This window comes from Chrysemys picta, chromosome 16, assembly GCF_011386835.1.
Source record: "Chrysemys picta bellii isolate R12L10 chromosome 16, ASM1138683v2, whole genome shotgun sequence".
Taxonomy (NCBI): Eukaryota; Metazoa; Chordata; order Testudines; family Emydidae; genus Chrysemys; species Chrysemys picta.
Genome location: NC_088806.1, coordinates 32326698 through 32346430, shown reverse-complemented (window position 1 = coordinate 32346430; position 19733 = coordinate 32326698). Strand labels below are relative to the sequence as shown.

At 49.1% G+C, this 19733-nt stretch overlaps 1 protein-coding gene across 11 annotated transcripts in view; it reads right to left on the bottom strand.

Moving 5' to 3' along the window:
• Positions 1-14224: 14224 nt before the first annotated feature.
• The window catches only part of C2CD2L (C2CD2 like), a 39814-nt gene continuing 34305 nt past the window's right edge, over positions 14225-19733 (bottom strand). For 10 of the 11 annotated variants that reach the window (XM_065569200.1, XM_065569201.1, XM_065569199.1 and 7 more), the window contains one exon: positions 14225-19657. In XM_065569200.1, the coding sequence (XP_065425272.1) occupies positions 19434-19657 (224 nt within the window). In that variant the 3' untranslated portion in view covers positions 14225-19433. The remainder of the gene's footprint in view (positions 19658-19733) is intronic. The other variant, XM_065569197.1, reaches the window with a different exon arrangement.

Sequence of the window (19733 nt, the reverse complement as noted above, 5' to 3'; positions counted from 1 at the left end):
CAGCAGCAAGCTCCAGGGGAGGGACCCCCTCCACTTCCCCCACAGCACACTCACTCTGCACCACGGTCACTGCACAGGCTCCTAGGGCCTCTCTCAGGTCCAGAAAGCCCACTCGCCTCCCCTATAGTGGGTACCGGGGGGTGGGGTTTGCAATCACGTGTGGCCTCCCCTGCTGCTGCCCCTCACCATAGCCTTACTGGGGATGGGGCTGCCCCTTGCCGAGCGTGGAGAAGGAGTGGGGACTGCAGGGTGATGGCTGGGGGGGTGGGGAGGGCAGGGTGTCACAAAATTCACCCAAGCCCCAGCTGCTCAGGTCTAGGAAGCCCCCCTCCCCAGTGGCGTAGCCAGGTTCTAACATCAGGGGGAGTGAACACATAAAAAAAGCAACAGAGGGTCCTGTGGCACCTTTAAGACTAACAGAAGTATTGGGAGCATAAGCATAAGCTTTCGTGGGTAAGAACCTCACTTCTTCAGATACATAAAAAAAGGTGCCACCCGACATATCAAATTACTAATCAGGTAGTAAGGTTACAGTGTTATAACAAGAGATTATGCTATTACCATTATCCAGTCAACTTGCTGCCACAGAGTGTGGGGGGCGCACAAGGCCCTGCACCCCCAGCTTCCTGTGATTCACCATGACTCTCAGCCAGCCAGGTCTTGCAGGCACAGACAACAGGACCCCCCCCCATTAGGTGACTCTTGGGGTCCCAGGGCATCACAACCCCCTTGGGGGGTCAGAGCCCCGTCTGCCTCCCAGCCATTCCACCAGCCAGCTCCTGAAACTCTCCCTCCCCCCAGGGTCTCCTCACCCAGCCTTTGTTCAGTTTCCCAAGCAAAGGTGTCACCTGGCCTCTAACCCCTTCCTGGGTTCTCACCTTACATGCTCAGGTATTCTCCCTCACGGCCAGTCTCCCATCCCCCAATGCAGACCGTCCCAGCCAAACCCCTCTGCAACATTCCCAGGCCAACACTTCCCACCCAGCATTCAAAGACCACATTAAGAACAGTCCCAGTTCGTCAGACTTGCACACTACTATTTTGAATTAGTGATAATTCACAGAGAGAGAAAGAAGAAAGCTGAATTTAGAGAACAATTATTAACCAGATTCCTGGTTATTCACCAGCCACTTTGCTCCAGTCCACAGCACAAAGCACCATAAACCCAGTAGAATCTGGCCAAGAGACTATTCACCTCAAATTGGCATCTGCTACACCACCACCACCACCCCCCATTCCCAGTCACCACTATTCAGGAGATAGCTAAGTGAAAAGGTGGCATGGCTGAAGCATTTAGCAGGCAATTGAAAACTAGTATAGAGTCTGTACAGTCCCTGAGAACACTGCTTAATTCTGAGCACTGGGTCTGCAGCTAGTCAGCAGTGAGACTGAGGAGACAGTACTGGTACCTTAAAGCACATTTGCCCCTCCTTCTTCACAAGCTGCACTAAGCACAGTTTCACAACCCTGGGCGCAGCACTGGGGGGGTAAGTTTGGGAGGGGGGGCAACAACCCAAAGTCGCTCCTTTGCCTCCTGGTCCTGCCGCTCCCTCAGCCCCCAGCCTCTGCTGAAGAGAGACCACGAGGAAAAAACATCCCCCTCCTTTTCCTTCCTTCTCCACCGGCACCAGCTGGGCTTCAGAGCCCCCTTCCCTGCCACGCGGCTACCTCGCTCTGCATGGAGCTGCCGGGGACCAACGGGGCTGCTGCTCCTTAGCCCCCCCGCCGCACTGACACCCCTTCCCCTCCCGGAAGAGCCCACGCCGGCTTAGGGAGCCGGGCAGCTGCAGGCGAGCCGGAGCCTCGTCCTCCTCATCCCCAGGGAGCCCGGCAACCAGCCGACGCTAGCGAGCAGGGCTGGGGATGAGGGAGGCGGCACGAAGCCCAGAGCCAGCCGGCGGCCACACGCAAAACCCAGCTCCAGACTCCGAGTCTGGAGCCCAGTGCTGGCTGCCTGGAAACTGGAAAGGCACTGCTTTTGGAAAATGTGCACAGAAAGGAGTGGCCGCTCCCCCACAGCTACGCTACTGGGCGGGGGGGGGACGCTCCAGGGTGGCGGCAGGGGCTGGTGCCCGCTCCAGGCAGGGCCAGGGGAGAAACCCAGCTCCAGATATTGGTGCAGCAGAGCCCCCAGCCTTGAATATTCCTGGTGCTCGGGCACTACGAGCCCATATAACCTGCCGCCCCTGCACGTTAGAGAAGGTCGCACCGGGCTGGGATGCGGGGGGGTGGGGAGAGGAAGGTTTTGGCGCCCTGGGGGTGTGGGTTAGAGAAGGTCACGGCGCCCTGGGGGTGCATGGGGAGTGGGTGCGGGTTAGAGAAGGTTGCGATGCGCTCTGGTCACTGGCTGAGACACAAACAGCTCTCGCTCCCAATTCCCTACTTTGGGCGTACTGAGCATGCCCAGTAACCTTCGCTGTCACCGCTGCCCTCTCTATGCCCTTACTTCTACTTCCGATTTGCTGCCTCCTCATTGGAGGGGTTTAAAAGGATTAAGGGGGCAAATCGCACCGGGGGGCTGTAAGGGTCTGAGCAGGGGGCAGAAATTTACTGGCTGGGGGGATCAAGTTACTGTAGGTAGCGGCAGAAGAGGGGATGGAGGGGAAAAATCGGGGGTGGGGGTGGTAGCCGGGGTTAAGCCCACGGTGGGGGGAGATGCTGACAGAGCCTGTGCGGGGATAAAACCCCCGTTTAGGGAGGGGGAGAGGGGGGAACAGTGACCCCATGGGATGAGCCACCTGCTGTGCTCCCAATGGTGGCAGGGGCCCCCTTCAGCTCTCAGCAGCCATGGGTGCTGGGGGAACTCCCACAGGCCCATGCAACAACAGATGGACCCCAGAGCTCCCAGTCACCGCAGGCAGACTCGAGTTCCACAGCCCCATACCATTTCAGATGGACCCCGTAGCTCCCATTTGCCACCACAGGCGAACCCCAGAGCTCTCATTTGCCACATGTCGCAGCGGGACCCAGGAGCGCCCAGCCACTGTGGGCAGGGGCAGGGCCCCACAGCTTCAGCTGCTGCAGGCAGCGGGGGAACCCCACAGGCCTACACCACTGCGTATGGAACCCAGAGCTCCCAGCCGCTGCAGGTGGACCCAGGAGTTCCAAACAGCCATTGATGACTTGGGCACCCTGCAGCCCCGCGTCATTACAAATAGACCCCTGTAGCAAACATGATCCCTCTCTGACACAAAAACGATTTAAAAAAAACTACTTATAAACTGGCACGCCGCCAGCTTTTCTGCTGCCCTAGGCGGCGGAAGGTCCCGCCCCGAAATGCCACCCCCCACAGAGGCGGCGGAAGGTCCCGCCACCAAAATACCGCTGCGGTCGCCACCCCCCAAATTGTAGTGCCCATGGCAACTGCCTAGGTCACCTAATGGGTTGTGCCAGCCCTGCTTATCAATCACTATTGGTTGGCACCCCATTGCCACCCGTACTTCTATGCTGCTGCTGGCCAAACCCTCCCACCAAAATCTAACCCCCAACCCGGAACCCAAATTGAACCAAAAATTGCTCACCATTACCCCATAACCTGGTCCCCCACCCTTAAGCCAAACCGTAGCCCAATCCTCCCCGCAACCCTAACCGCGAGCTCTGAGCCCAACCCCGCTAAGCCTGATTGCTCCAACCTGCAGCCCAGCTCTCCACTCCCACACTGTGCAAACCTCCAGGAATCCTGTTTACTACAGGCCGCCCGGCTACAGGGACTTCACTCACATGCACAGAAACAGATTCTGCAGCTACAAACATCATGCGCATTCGTTGTGAACCTGTGAACACCCCCCTGCGGCTTTTCGCCAGGCAGGACGGCAGCGCCTGCTACTGGGGGTCTCCAGAATCGGTGCCACTCGGCCTCGACCTGTTTCTCACGGGCGTTCGCTGAGCTCTGACTGCACAATGCCCTGACAGCTCCACAGGGCCGCCCAGAGGGGTGGGGCAAGTGGGGCAATTTGCCCCAAGCCCCGGGACCCACGAAAATATAGTATTCTATAGTATTGCAACTTTTTTTTATAGAAGTGGCCCTCAAAATTGCTTTGACCCAGGCCCCCTGAATCCTCTGGGCAGCCCTGCAGCTCCGCCCAGCATTGCTTTCAGAAAGCGTCACCTAGGCTCAGCCCAATGGGAGATTAGCTGTCAGAAAACGTCAGTGAGGGCCCTGTGGAAGATCAGCTTTCAGAAAACCTCACCTCACTAGGCCCAATGGGAGATCAGCTTTCAGAAAACGCCGGGCAGGCCGGCACCACAGCTCTTCTCAAGTCGCCAGGCAGCGAGCGCCCCGCCCCGCCCCCCTGTAACGTAGCAGCTCTTCCCACACTCACCAGCGGGCACTAACCGGCCCCACACTGCCTTCCAATCCAGGCACTGCCGCGTGCCTCAACTGCTCCCCCACGCTCTTCTGTTCTGCGGTCAGTTGCCCAGAGGTGCCGTCACGATAGTGCACCTAAGACATGGGCAATAACACAACAAAGCCAGGTAACAGCTTAGTTAAGAGAGAGAAAAAACTCAGCGGTTTAGTCTCAAAACCACCAGGAAACATAATTTTGGCACAACAACAAATTTGTGTAATCTTCTGTAATCCCTCTTTTCTAATTTATTCAAAGTGCCCAGCACTCCTTCACCATGTCGGGCAACAGGCTTCCAGCTCAGGGTGACCACACCCCCAGTCAATGGCAGGCTCCCAATAAGCTACACTAAAAATATGGGTCTCAAACCCAAAACTTACTCAAATTTTACACCAGTGTCCCCAAACTGCCAGCTTTTAATATTCAAATAAGATATGCCACCCTCAGTCAACTCCTCTTGCTCTCCAGTGGAAGCCTGCCACCAGAGAACAACGTTGATATTTAAATTAGCTAGTACATCGCTCAGTCAAGTCTCTCTGCTCTCCAGCAGGTGACGTCGGAGAGCTCTGAGCTTGCTCACTTACCTTTCTCCCATTAGCTTCAGGCCCCAGGTTTCACAAATGCATAAACCATGTGGGATTCTACCAGAATATCACTTACTCACTTGGGTTAGCAGTTGAGGAATGTGGTGCTGCTCTGAGGGGACGTACTTGCATACTTGGGATATTATTGCAAAGATACAATTAGAATTTCTGTTAGACAATTTGAAGGGCAATTTATATTTGGTAAAAACCTTATTTAGTGAAAGAAATGCTGTAGTGACAGTATAGTTACTGGGGCTACAAAACACTTTCCCTCCTGGGTGAAACAAGAAGTTAGAATTAGAAAATTACATAGTTTGTTCCAATGTTGGTACAGGTTTAATTTTGCTTATGTAACCCTCCTTCCCATCTGAGTTAGAATCATAGAATATCAGGGTTGGAAGGGACCTCTGGTTCAGTATCTAGGGGTTCCATTTCAATAACGCAATGCAAAACCAGCTTGAGCCCCCACCCAGTGACCTGGGACAATTACATACCACCTGCTGGGTGCCTCTAAGAAGCAATACTTCCCCTCTCACAAGCACGGAGTCTGAGTGTAGCAGAAAATGTTTAATGACATGAGGTAAACGACATCAGCATTAAATTGGGAAAACACCACAAACAGGATTCGTAACACAAACCATGAGCAAAAGACCCACCCCCAAAGTCTCAAAAGTCCAACACCCCAAAAGTCTCTTGAGTCCAGCAACCCAAGAATCACCCAAAAGTCTCTGTCCCTGGTCAGTGCAGCCCCAGAGTTCAAAAGTTTATCTGCACAGTCTTACCCCCACCCCCTAGCCTGGGTGGAAATGGGGGGGAGAGAAAGGGGCACATGGGATATTAAGGGGCACCTGACGTGGTCTGAGGCCAACTGCCCTGCCTGTCCATGGGGTTCTGCTGCAGCCTTCACCACGAGCTGCTCCACTCCACCAGCTGCTCTGCTCCACCAGCTGTCCTGTGAGCCACTCAAGCCATCCCACAAACTGCTCCAGTCCACTCCACATCTCGTGGGCCACACCAACCATCCCGCAAACTGCTCCGCTCTGCCAGCCGCTCAGCAATAAATGTTTAGGTTCCCCCACAGTTAACACAGCACTCAGTGATTTCAGCTTGTAGTAAGGGAGCCCCCAGTGCTAGTACACCCTTGGCCTAAATTGATTTCAGCATAGTAGCCTGTAACTAAACTCTTAACAAAATAAAAATTAGCTCTGCTATTTAACAGTAGAGAGAGAAGATGGTATAACTGGTATTGCAGGCCCTTTTTATTAAAAAAAAAAAAGGGGGGGGGGAGAGAAGGGAGAAAGAAGATAGACAGGCCAGCCCACTCTCTCTCAATTCATTGGGTTTTGGAACCCATGTCCCTTGTCTAGTGAGTGCTACTTAGGTGATGGTGAGACCCTCTGTCATAAAACAGTTTCATTGTCCTTGATTCACACAATCAGGGTAACAACACTTTATTCCTCCTGCCCCAATAACAGAGAAACTGGGGGTCCCAGAGCAGCCAAAGTGACCATTTTGGGCTGCCATGGTCTCATGCTAGGCGGGGCGGGTGTGCCTATGCAAACAAGATCAGCCCCTGAAGTTCTTTTCCACAACTCACCACAATTCACCACCAGATGTCATGGTAGAGCTCATCCTGACCCTGCTTACATTTATTTTATGTTATTTTATCATCCTGCTGTAGCACTCTTTTTTGATACTTTATGGCATTTGTTATATTTTGTTTTTTAAAAACAAAATCAGCTTTTCTTAATGTTTGGGTTTTAAATTAAGCATTGTTTGCCGTTTCAAATTTTGCTTTAGATTTTTGGTTTCTGATGGGATATTTAAGAGGATTTCGGATTTAATACTAACATTTGGACAGATTTAGATTATTTAGATGGACTTGGAGTAAATCCTGTTTACTATTTTATTTTAATAAAGGTTATATTGCTGTAAACCCTGGCCGGGGGGAGAGGAGATGAGCTGGCCTTTAGCAAGGAGCAGAGGCATGGCCACCATGAGGGGTGAAGCCAGGTGATGAAGGGGACAGAGCTGGCCACTCTGCATTACCCCGACTGGCCACTGGGTGCCACTGCTGCTGCTCCAAGAGAGACATACTCTCTGCATTACCCTGACTGGCCCCCAGGTGCCACTGCTGCTCCAATTGAGACATCCTCTCTGCATTACCCTGACTGGCCACCGGGTGTCACTGTTGCTTCATGGGCGATAGTGCAACAGAGGGTCCTGTGGCACCTTTAAGACTAACAGAAGTATTGGGAGCAGCTCCCAATACTTCTGTTAGTCTTAAAGGTGCCACAGGACCCTCTGTTGCTTTTTACAGATTCAGACTAACACGGCTACCCCTCTGATACGATACACTGTGCATTACCCTGACTGGTTACCCGGTGCCACTGCTGCTCCAAGGCAGACACACACACACACTCTCTGCGTAACCCTGACTGGCCACTGGGTGTCACTGCTGCTCCAAGGAAAACACCTTCTGTGCATTACTCTGACTGGCCACCAGGTGTCACTGCTGCATCATGGGAAACATGCTCTGTGCGTTATCCCAATTGGCCACTAGGTGTCACTGCTCCACCATGGGAGACACCCCTAGGTTTGGTCGGGACGCAATTTGTCCCGATATTTCACACTCCTGTTTTTGTTTTGTTTTGTGGCGGGACTCGGCTTTTTTTTTTCCTCTGCTGGCAGGAGTCCGCTTTTTTTGTTTTTTGCTCCACAGGCAGGACCCCCTCCACCCCACCCCCCCATCTGTCCCAATATTTTCTTCATCCCATCTGGTCACCCTAGACACCTCTCCCCCTCTATGCATTGCCCCAATTGGTCACTGGGTGCCACTGCTGCTCCAAGGGCGACACACTCTCTGCATTACCCTGACTGGACACCAGGTGTCACTGCTCCTCCATTGGAGACACACCCACCTCATGCATTACCCGACTGGCCACTGGGTGTCACTGCTCCACCATGGGGAACATCCTCTGTGCATCATCGTGACTGGCCACTGTGTATCATTGCTGCTCCATGGGAAACACAATTTGTGCATTACCCTGACTGGCCACCAGGTGCCACTGCTCCTCCCTGGGAGACACCCCCCCCCGTGCATTACCCCAACTGGCCACTGGGTGTCACTGCTGCTCCGCTCCAAGGGAGACACACTCTCTGCATTACCCTGACTGGCCACCAGGTGTCACTGCTGCACCATGGGAAATACAATTTGTGCCTTACCCTGACTGGCCACTGGGTGTCACTGCTGCTCCCTGAGACACACCGTCTGTGCATTAGCCTGATTGGCCACTGGGTGCCACTGTTGCGCCATGGGAAACACAATTTGTGCATTACCCTGACTGGCCATCAGTTGCCACTGCTGCGCCAAGGGAAACATGCTCTTTGCATTACTCCAATTGGCCACTAGGTGTCACTGCTCCTCCATTGGAGACACACCCACCTCATGCATTACCCTGACTGGCCACTGGGTGTCACTGCTGCTCCAAGTGAGACATACTCTTGCATCTGAACAGGAGTACTTGTGGCACCTTAGAGACTAACAAATTTATTTGTATGAATCCGAAGAAGTGGGCTGTAGTCCACGAAAGCTTATGCTCTAATAAATTTGTTAGCACTCTGTATGCATCCGAAGAAGTGGGCTGTAGTCCACGAAAGCTTATGCTCTAATAAATTTGTTAGTCTCTAAGGTGCCACAAGTACTCCTGTTCTTTTTGCGGATACAGACTAACATGGCTGCTACTCTGAAATCTTGCATCTGAAGAAGTGAGGTTCTTACCCACGAAAGCTTATGCTCCCAATACTTCTGTTAGTCTTAAAGGTGCCACAGGACCCTCTGTTGCTTTTTACAGATTCAGACTAACACGGCTACCCCTCTGATACTCTCTGCATTACCCTGACTGGCCACCGGATGGCACTGCTCCACCATGGGAAACCTCCTCTGTGCATCATCCTGACTGGCCACCGGGTGCCACTGCTCCTCCCTGAGAGACCCCTCCCAGTGTATTATCCTAACAGGTCACTGGGTGTCACTGCTGGTCCGAGGGAGACATATGCTCTGCATTACCCTGACTGGCCACAGGTGTCACTGCTCCACCATGGGAAATACACTTTGTGCCTTACCCTGATTGGTCACTGGGTGTCACTGCGCCTCCATGGGTGACACACAATTTGCATTACCCTGACTGGCCACTGGGTGTCACTGCTGCTCCCTGGGACACACCCTCTGTGCATTACCCTGACTGGCCATCAGGTGCCACTGCTGCGCCAAGGGAAACATGCTCTGTGCATTACCCTGATTGGACACTGGGTGTCATTGCTGCTCTGCTATTTCTTATGTTACACTCTGTGAAATACCCCGTCTGGCCACTGGGTGTCACTGCCGGTCCAAGGGAAACACCTTCCGTGCATTACCCCGAGTGACCACTGGATGTCACTGCTGCTCCAAATAAATTTACTCAGTGCATTACCCTGACTGACCACCGGGTGTCACTGTCGCTGCAACTGAAACACACTCTATGCATTACCCCAACTGGCTGCCGGGTGTCACTGCTCCTCCATGGGAGAAACACACATAAGAAAGGCCGTACGGGGTCAGACCAAAGGTCCATCTAGCCCAGTATCCTGTCTACCGACAAAAAGCAACAGCGGGTCCTGTGGCACCTTTAAGACTAACAGAAGTATTGGGAGCATAAGCTTTCGTGGGTAAGAACCTCGCTTCTTCAGATGTAAGTAATGGAAATTTCCAGAGGCAGGTATAAATCAGTATGGAGATAATGAGGTTAGTTCAATCCGGGAGGGTGAGGTGCTCTGCTAGCAGTTGAGGTGTGAACACCAAGGGAGGAGAAACTGCTTCTGTAGTTGGATAGCCATTCACAGTCTTTGTTTAATCCTGATCTGATGGTGTCAAATTTGCAAATGAACTGGAGCTCAGCAGTTTCTCTTTGGAGTCTGATCCTGAATTTTTTTTGCTGTAAGATGGCTACCTTTACATCTGCTATGGACACAAGTCAGATATCAGGAATGGCAATATACAAAAACCTGTAGGAGAACACTTCAACCTCCCTGGCCACACAATAGCACCCTGGCACCCTGTAGTCTCCCAGGGGCTGGGGCGCATCCACCTCGGGGGAGGGTCTGTCTGCCCCAATGCAACCCAGAGGGAGTGTCCACACCTCCTATCAGGCTCAGTGGGATGCACTCTCTTGCCCGCCGTGGTCTCCTATGGGTCATATAGGATCTGTCTGCCCCAGGGATGGTCCATGCCATGCTGAGGAGAGTTCATGCTGCCTGCCAGCCTCAAGGTGTCACTCCTCACACATCTTCATGGGGATTTTGGGGAGATTCTTGTTGTTGTAATGGGATCACAGAGCACGAGTGGCTGGTTGAGTATCTTCAGGGCTATGGGGTCTGGGCCTGAGAGGTGTGAACTCAGAGTCATGGCTCCGGGCTCGAGAGAAAAGGGGCTGAGACTAGAGATGCACTGTCACCCTACAGCTCCACTACTGCAGCACCGAAAAGCCTCACTCAGGTCCGGGCCTCATTGTGTTGGGTGCTGCATGGAAAATCAGTGAGAAACAGAGATGTCTGGAGATGGATAGATGAGCGTCTCTGGCATACAGAGGAGGGGTGGAGAGGTGTGTGTGGCACATGGAGGACAGATGGTGATGCTGCAGGCTGACAGGTTTGTGGGTCTGGCTGGTGGCTGATTGCCACAGCAGCTCCTGCCCCCCCATTTGCTGTGCTGTTTTTGATGTTGACCCATCTCTTGCAGCCACCACCAAGCAGAGCCTGGCCACAGAGCAGCGCTACAGCAGGTGCATGGACCAGCTGCACACTGTGCTCCTCATCTGCTCCGGGACGGACAAGCCCGTGGGCTCCTGGCTGCTGAACAACCTGCCCCAGATCTCACCCTCTCCTGCTACCGGAGTAGCCTGCTCACCACTGAGACCAAGACCAGCCCCCAGCTGCCCTGGCAGCCACTGACCCTAATGTGGAGAGCCTGATGTGTGGTGGGGGGAAACATCCCAGTATCTCCTCTGTAGGGTCAGGACGTGTTATTAAAAACTGCTCCCTGTCCCAATTTCCTAATGGTTGCAGTTACAGGACATAGCAATTTTTTTGCTGTCCTGATGCAATTCACCACCCCCACAATTCACCAGCCCTGGGTCTGGGAGTAGCGATTTGTGGCAGATGGGGTATGCATTGTTACAATGTGCTACTTCTGGGAAATCTCTATTTGAAATTGGCACACTCATGAGATGAGTTTTCTAACAATACATTTTTCTAAGTTAGAAAACATTTGTGTTATTGAGATCCAAATTTAATATAGAGATTTCATGGGGTAGGAAACTGTGACAGGGCATAAACCATCCATCACAAATTGCTACTTTGGGACCAGGGCTGAGGTAACCAAGGAAATCAGGCAGCATTCAAGTGATATGATCACAAATAATAGCCTGACATTAAAAATAAGAAACAAGAGTATTAAAACCTGTAATTTACTATGTCACAGTAAAAACATAGGTGGTGTTATAATAATAATTAAACTAATGTTTTTGAAAAGTCAATAAAAGGAATTAAACTACATTTATAGGAAATTGATACAGAATGGTCAATTCAAGCAATTAGAACAGCAAACAAGACCAACCCTGAGCCCTCACCTGCTAACCCTAACTCCTGTTCTCCAATACTCTAACCCAACTCCTCCCCCTAACCTTTGACCCTATCCCACACCACAACCCAACCCTAAACCCTGACCCCTCCCTTCAGCCTAGGCAACCCAACCCTGATCCCTGCACCCTAATGCTTCAACTAACCCTGATCCCTGACCATCACCCTATTATATCATAACCCCCACCCTAACCATAACCCCTTAACTCTAACACACCTTTGAACCCAAACTCTTACCCAACCTAATCCCTAAAGCTAATCCTAACCCTCGCATTAAACACAACCCTCTAACCCTCAACCCTGCTTCCCAGAACCCTAACCCCTCCCCTCCCCTAATCCAACTCTCCCTCTCAACCCCTAACCCTTTCCAAACCTAATCCACACCCTAAACCTAACTCCCCCTTAACCTCACCCTAATCCAACCCCTAGACCCTGACCCTGTAAACCCAAACCTAAACCCTCAAACCCCAATTTCCCCCCTCCATGGGTGGCACCATCCTCTTCCCAGTGGGGGGGGCTGAGGTGGGGTAGACAGAAAATTGGGGGGGCTGCACCCACCCTTGCCACAGGGCCCCACCCATCTCTATGGCTCTGCTCCCTGCTCCTCTTAAGTGCCAGCCCTGCCTCCTGCCCCATCCCCCCATTGCCCTCCTCCTCGCCAGGTTGGCGGCTGGAGCCGGCCAGTGGGGGATGACTGATGTGCTGGCTGTGCCGTGGGATGGGCAGCTGGGGTGCTCCCCTGTCTCCTTCTCCTGCTGCTGCTCTTGGCCCTGGGGCTGCGGCTGCCCCTCAGCTTCCCGCCACCCTTCGACTGCTTACAGCCCCCAAGAGCCACCCAGGTGGGGGAACCTGGCTCTCGCAGAGCCCTCGGGGAGCATCAACCACGGGCGGCAGGCCCAGGAGCCTGGGGCAGAGTGGGGCTGTTGGGGTTGCTGTGGGGCACCCTGAACCCTCTGCCTGCTCTGGGCAGCGCATAGTTAAGTGAGGACTTCTGCACTGCTGCTGCTGGTGGCGTCACTGTCATCAGAGCTGGGCGGCCAGAGAGCTAGCCAGGTTGGCTAATGAAAAGTGTGACTAAGGGGGGATATGATAGAGGTATATAAACTTCTCCCTGTCTGCTCACCCAAAAGCAAGTCCCTATTGAGAACATTTGCAAACTTCTCCCCATTACAAGTCTCTGTCAGTACCCTGTACTCATCCCTGCATGTACGCCCTAAAAAAAGTCCCCCTTCAAGCCCTCTCTAACTAAGTCTCCCTCATTACCCCTGCTGGACATTTTCAATGTGTCTCTCTATACACATTCAAGTGTCCTCTTCCCTTCATCTGCTATACTAGATAGTTCCTATTTTGAGGTGTGAGCTCAGGAAGATTAGTGGTGGAGGAGGGAGCTAAGGGCTTCCCTTAATCATTTCCCTATGTGCTACCCTCAACTCATCTTAGCCATCTCCATTTGCAACCCCCTCCAATCTGCCACCATGCCTCCTCTTGCAAGTATCTCCAGGTGTGTTTGTCTCCTTAACACTCCCTACACTATTTTCCTTCTGCTCCCCCCATAGACAGCTGCTTAGATGCTCTAAACACTCCCCCATTCCCTTCAGTTGTTCATGAATGCTCCCACCCCAGACATCCTTCCTCTTTCCTCCCTTTATGTTCCAGGGAATAACAATATTAATTTTTTATACAGCACTTTTTTCTATCTATTCATATATAAGTAGTTGGCTAAAAGATAATGGGCCACTGGATGAGGCTCAAGAATATGTAGCATTGTTAATAGGTTTTCTAGGACCAATTTGTTGTTGCATGATGTATAGTGATAGCTATATAGCAAAAGCCACTTGCACAAGACATTTTTACATAAGGTCACATAGCTGCTGGTAGCCTGCTCATGCCACAGGAAGCTGGTTTCCTATTTTTTTCAAAGCAATGAAGGGCAGATATGTGGAAAGAACCATACAAAGATTAAGAGTATCATTTATTATTATTATGTATAACCATAACCATGTTGAAAGTGTAGGATTCTTTACCTTAGTATTAGTGGAATCAAGGACACAATGTATCCTATACAGACTTGATACAGGAGATGGGACACTAGATTAGAAATAAGACATGCCTCAGCATAGGCTACGTCCTATATCCAGCAGAGCTAAGTTTCCACATAGGGAGGTCTAATGAGTTGCATCACTTAACAGGTTAAAATGTATCCCAAAGCTGTTGCAGAGGCAGGTGGAAAGGAAGAGCCAGGAGCACAAGGTATACACCAGAGAAAGTCAAGAAGGAACAGAGCTAACTATTTAACCGAGGTAACTAATACTGCTGGAGTATTACATCACCCACACCACAAACTTGTATGGGTGCATTCCCCCCACCCATTGCTTCTCTCTGAAAAACGGTATATTGCAGAAGAGATGGAGTGATAGTACTAGTCTAGACACACAGCAACTGCTGAAGGCTTCATCTCTCATTAACTATTATTCCACCACTACACTTCAAATTCCATAAGCTGTTAAGTGTAACAATTTTTTGTTTTTAAACAAACAACAACAAAAATCCAGGGATTTCTGGCTATTCGAACCCTTTCAACAAACTCCAAGACATGTGAAGTGAGGACACAAGATACTGTTTATAACTCCCATTTAGTTTAATAAGTTAACAAGTTCAGGCCATTACACAGCAATGGAACTCTTCTTAAACATTTACAAAGGTGCAGAATTTCATCCATTTCATCTTTAAATAAATCATTGTACTCTAATCTCTTAAATAGCTAAACAGTTCCTATTTTTCTTTGTATTGAAATCTGGGGTTAAAATAATCCACCCACAAAGAAGGCATCAAAGTACAAAAGAGCACAAGTGTGGGGCACTAGCTCAGGCTCAGTGTGGGTATTTGCTCCAGAACCTGTGCAAGTGAGCAAAGCAAGCAGATACCTGTGAAAGGAGTCCTGAGTTGAGGGCCACTCATGTAAAGGAGCTACAATATCACAGGGTACACACCAGCTTTTTATTTTACAAGAGGTTTCACTGAATCTCTGCTACCAAGGATATGACACCTTCACTGTATATTCATTATGTATAGGAAGGGAAGAAAAAGACAGCTGAAAGGAACAAATAAGATCTAAGTCACAGCTGCTGTCCCATCTGGGATCAGATTGGCTTGCTAGTTGCCCACAAGCCCCCAGCTCTATAGATTTGAAATCTAACCCAAAGAAAGATGTTGTCACAGGAAACAAGTCCCTAAGTAATGATTAACTCAGAGGAAACAGAAGAAAACTTCCGTAAACATACATATATACACACATACACACCCTGTATGTACATACATGCATATTCTAATTTGAAAAGAAGTAATTAACTTAGCTGAGTAAAGAGTGAACAATTTGCAGAGGTCTGTATAAAACTTTTCAGTATCCCCAACTTCACCCCACTGTTATTTGTCCCATTCTCTGCCTGGCTGTAGTCCCCTTTCCATTACCTCAACTCATCTGACTGTGAAATCCTTAAGTGTATTCAACAGATATTTGTAAGAAGCAGTTTTTTTTTTTTAAATATACCACATTACAAGAAATGCCTATGGGAATAGGGAGGATTGCCAGTATGGGACACCACAAAGTCTGTAAAGGCTAGTAACCAGACCTACTGATCATACCTCTCCTTTTCAATCAGTTCATATCATAGCCTGTAAAAAGATAGCCAAACAATAAATGTTTACAAAGAACCCCGCCCCCCAACACACACACACAATTAGGTTCCATTAACAAGCAGCTTTTTGAAATATCCTTTGAAAGAGAGATCTCCATAACACTGCCTTTTGCACTAATAACACTGCCTTTTGCACTTAGCCTGTATGTGTGTCTCTCTTAATTTAAAGCTGCACAGCATCCCTTATCTACGCATGCAGTTTCTATTGACAGGAGATAGGATTGCCTGTAGACTAAGGACAGAAAATGGACTTTAATTTTTCATCTATAGGCTTAAAGAATAGCTCTGACGGCTAATTAGAAAAGGACATTCAAATTAAAAACTATTTTTAAAATGCATTTCTTTAGCTGTGTGTTATTACCATCACATTAGAGACTAACATTCATTTACATTGTGTATTTTTTGCATTAGCTTCAGCCTAGGAAATGACACTGCAGTTTCATTTTGTTTAGAATCACTTTCACTTTTTGGTTCTCAAACGGCCAGCAGAATGTTGGACTATATGCACAGATGTGCCAAAAGAGTGCAATTCTTGCAAAAGAAAAAAAGGAAAAAAAAAAAGCAAACCCTAACTTTACATTCAGTTTTCCTCCCACACACATCAACACACTGATATTTGGTAAACAACCAGTTTTTATTAAATTTAAGTGTTTGACCCCAGTGACCCTTTAAGGAGATGCTCCGCAGCTTTAATCTAAAGAGTGCAGAAAAATCTGCCATCTTCATCCTTGGGGATCCTGGTGGTTATACCACAATTACTGTGATCGCACCAAGATGAGCAGTCAAGTGGTTGAGGGAATAAATAACCCATGAGGGTACTGCAGCCTCTGTGAAAGGTAGTTTACACAGCAAACATTTCAAAGCAATAAATACAAGTAGAGAAAGAAAAAGTTAGATCTTTTAAGACTCAAGGATCAATTTTGAAAATAAAATCCTGTAGGACTTGCTCCTTAAACACATTAAATTCTAGAAATGTTTGGATGCTAAAGACGTACAGGGCCTCTTTCACCTGGAAGTATGCCAAAGGTAGATCAATTACTTGACCTAATCCCACCTAATTGTGAGGCTGAAGCATCACCATTCCTTATATATCAAGTACCCAGAAGTACACAAAAAGCATGGGCAAAAGTCCCACAATCTACTGCTTGTGCATGGTAGCAGCTATACATGAAAAATTACTCTGTACAAATGTGAAGATGCAGAAAGGAGAAGAATGTGTCATTTAACCAAGACCATACAACTGAGCAACCCTGCTCTAAGAATACGATCACCCAATTATCAGATACTTTAAATAAAACTTCATAAGAAAGTAAAGACGCGACTCCTAGTTTAACCCTGCTAAGGAGACATCCACTATGTCCTGCAGCCATCTGCAAAGGGCTATCTGGGCGTACTGAAGTGTATGGATTTTTACATTTCAAGAAGTATACAATGAGCTGCACTAGCATTTTCACAGCCAGCTCCTCTCCAGCAGAGCCAGCCCATTCCGTTTGTCGTTTAAGAAGAATTAAAGCTCAAATCAAATTTGTGAAACAGTTAAGTTCCAGCTCAGAAGTTGCTTGTTTCTGTTATTCAAAGTCATGTTCAGATTATAGTTTATGTTCAGTCTAACCTCAAACATGTGTATTTCACTATCTTCAGCCTTCTAGAGAAACTGCTATAGTGTCCACTGCAGGGTTTCACAGGTAGCTGTTGGAGAAATCTTGATGTCTTCTGGCTTCAGAACATTAACCACTTTTAGTCTTAAACTACCTCCCGAAAGTTGAGAAAGAAAAACAAAGAAAAACAAACAAAACCAAGAATGAGGCAAGTGGAGGATTTCCAGTCAGAAAAGGCTACAGCTTTGAGACCACAGAGACAGGTGAGCTGTGACAGAAAGGTGGGTGGTACGTCTTTCTATGAGTCATCCAAAACTGCCAACATGCCCCAACTGAGATCTTGGCACAGTTTCCATCAAGGAGCTCATGTTTCAGTGACAGATAGCAGGTGCTGTAGGCTGATAATGTGTGGGAAGGAGTGGCATAAGCATGATGGTTTCTCAGTAAGGAAGGAAAAGGGAGAAAAATAGAAAGGATGTTGAGACTGAACACACTGTTCAGGACCAAAAGCTGGGGAAAGAGGAGGCTACTGGCCAGCTGGACCAGTTGTTTTATACTGTGCACACCCCAGTCTAGCTAGGGTGAGCGGGACAACGCTAAAGAGCACCTATAACTTAGGTGTCCCACTTGTTAGCTTTCAAATCATAGCTGTGCACTCTGGATCCTACCCAGAACCTAGTGCTTCCCTGAGCCCAGGAACATGAATAGTTCCTGACCCTAAACTCTTCACAGTTATGCACTGCTAACCCCCTTCTAGTCTTTTGATGTGCCCCATGATCACTGTTCAAGGATGTTCCTATAGACCAGACTTCCTCTGTAATTTTTGCAAAACCTAATAATTGTCCTCCTGCAATCACCCAGGAATAATTTTTTCCACATACAACAAAACAAAACACCACCACCACCACATCCCCTTTCTAGGCAGAAATGATTTCCCATCCTAGTAGCCACCCTAGTAACTTGGGGAGGAGGAAAATAAGACCAGTCCCAGGTGACCTCATCTTTTAGGCTGATTTCTTCTCTGGTCTCCCTTCTCCGCACTTCTACATGCTGAAGAGCAGATGCTCCTTTTCAAACCATTTATCCCCACACGATACTCTCATAGGACATTGAGTCAAACCAGAACATTTTGGAAGGAACCAAAGTAAATTCAGCAACTTCTAACCCCCTGCCACATTCAGGGCAAAGAGTCTGCCTAGCTGTCTACTAGATTCTCTTCCATGCAATGAAGTTGAAGGCCTCTGCATTTCTTAGCATCATTTCCTCTGCCAATACAAGACAAATCAAGGACATTCATATTATTTGAAAGAAAGATACAGTCAGAATCAGATTTGCAGGAGGAAGAGTCAGTGCCATCAGGAGCCACTAGGTAAAGGTCCATTTTAATAAGTTAAATCTTTTCTGTGGAGGACTTCACCTTCATTCTTTCCACTAAAGAATGGGTCACATGGGGTTCTAAAATAAAACTTCAAGCTACATAGCAAACACTCCTCTAGCACAAATCTACCCCTCATTTTCCAAGCATCATGTTGGTCTTCAGAGTAGAGCACCCATGGACCACAACAGCTGAGCTTGCATTCTACAAGATCAAACAACATCTGCTTCTCCAGTGGCCCCAACCATCTCTGTAGGGAAAGGGGCCATATGTACAAAGACTAGCTGCTGGTCCAGACAGCTAGATGTGGTGGACACCCCATTTGGGGGAGCTACATCTATGGATCAGGCCATCTTTCTATACACACCTGGCAATAGAAGGGGGCCTTATGTCTGGCTAGCAGCTGCTGCAGTAGTGATAAGAAGAGGACTTTTGCAAGGACCCAGTTGTCTTGCAGAGTCTCACCTAGGTTCCCATCTTCTGGTTAAGTCCTTTAATTTAAAAGAAAAATCCCCCAAATTCTCTACAAAACAGGGGGGCACTGTTCAAATAGCATAACTGGTTTATGGAGTTACTCTTTCCCCTGAAAATTTACCCCAGCTGGCAGGCTGCAGCAAACAGGTGTTACTCCTCAGTCAGGCCATGAACGTCGCACCATGCAGAAGTACCGTGGAGGAGCCTTGATCTTCCATAGATTAACCCCCTTTCCCCAAAAAATTTATTCAAGGGTCTCTTTTGCCATACAGTTAAAGATTTCAGGAACTAAGGGGTTAAGTCTTAACCCTGGAGCAGACACCCTGTCCCCCTTCTAGAAGGTCATCTGGAGAAATCAAAGGTGCAAGGCAATCAGGAGGACATGGAGTCATTCCACCAGTGCCGGGAGCAGTCAGAATGACTGCTTAGCAAGCTATCTGGCCTTATGCCAGAACAAATGGGTCATGATATCCAGAAGAGGCAGAAACATGGTGGCTAATCAACCTAAACTTTGGGTTCATAACTCCCTTACCTCCTCAACCAATATAAAGCACCAGGGGAGGGGAGGTGTCCCCCTCAGCTGAGGGAGGAAGGAATTGGATTGTAGTTCGCAGATACCTGGGGTGGGAAAGACACAGAGACAAAGGGGGCTTCAATGCAACCTTTCGGACTGGCTCATCCCACCCTTAGTTCTCGCCCATTGATGATGTGCTGCCGTTGGTCTTGGGTTTTGATTTAGACTTAAAGGAGAAGCGCTTGATGAGGCGCCGGGAGAAGCTGCTGGCTTTCTTCCTGGTGGCAGAGCTGGTGCTGGCATTGGACAGGTCATCATGCGACTGGCTCAGGCCTGCTTCCTTCTGCTTGTTCTTCCTCCGGAAGATGAGCTTGGTGCCGCTCCGGAGAAAGCTGACTGGAGAAAAAGACAAAATGAAGAGGAAGACAGACATAATGATGCCCTGCCTTGGGAGCTTTCAACAAAATGATTT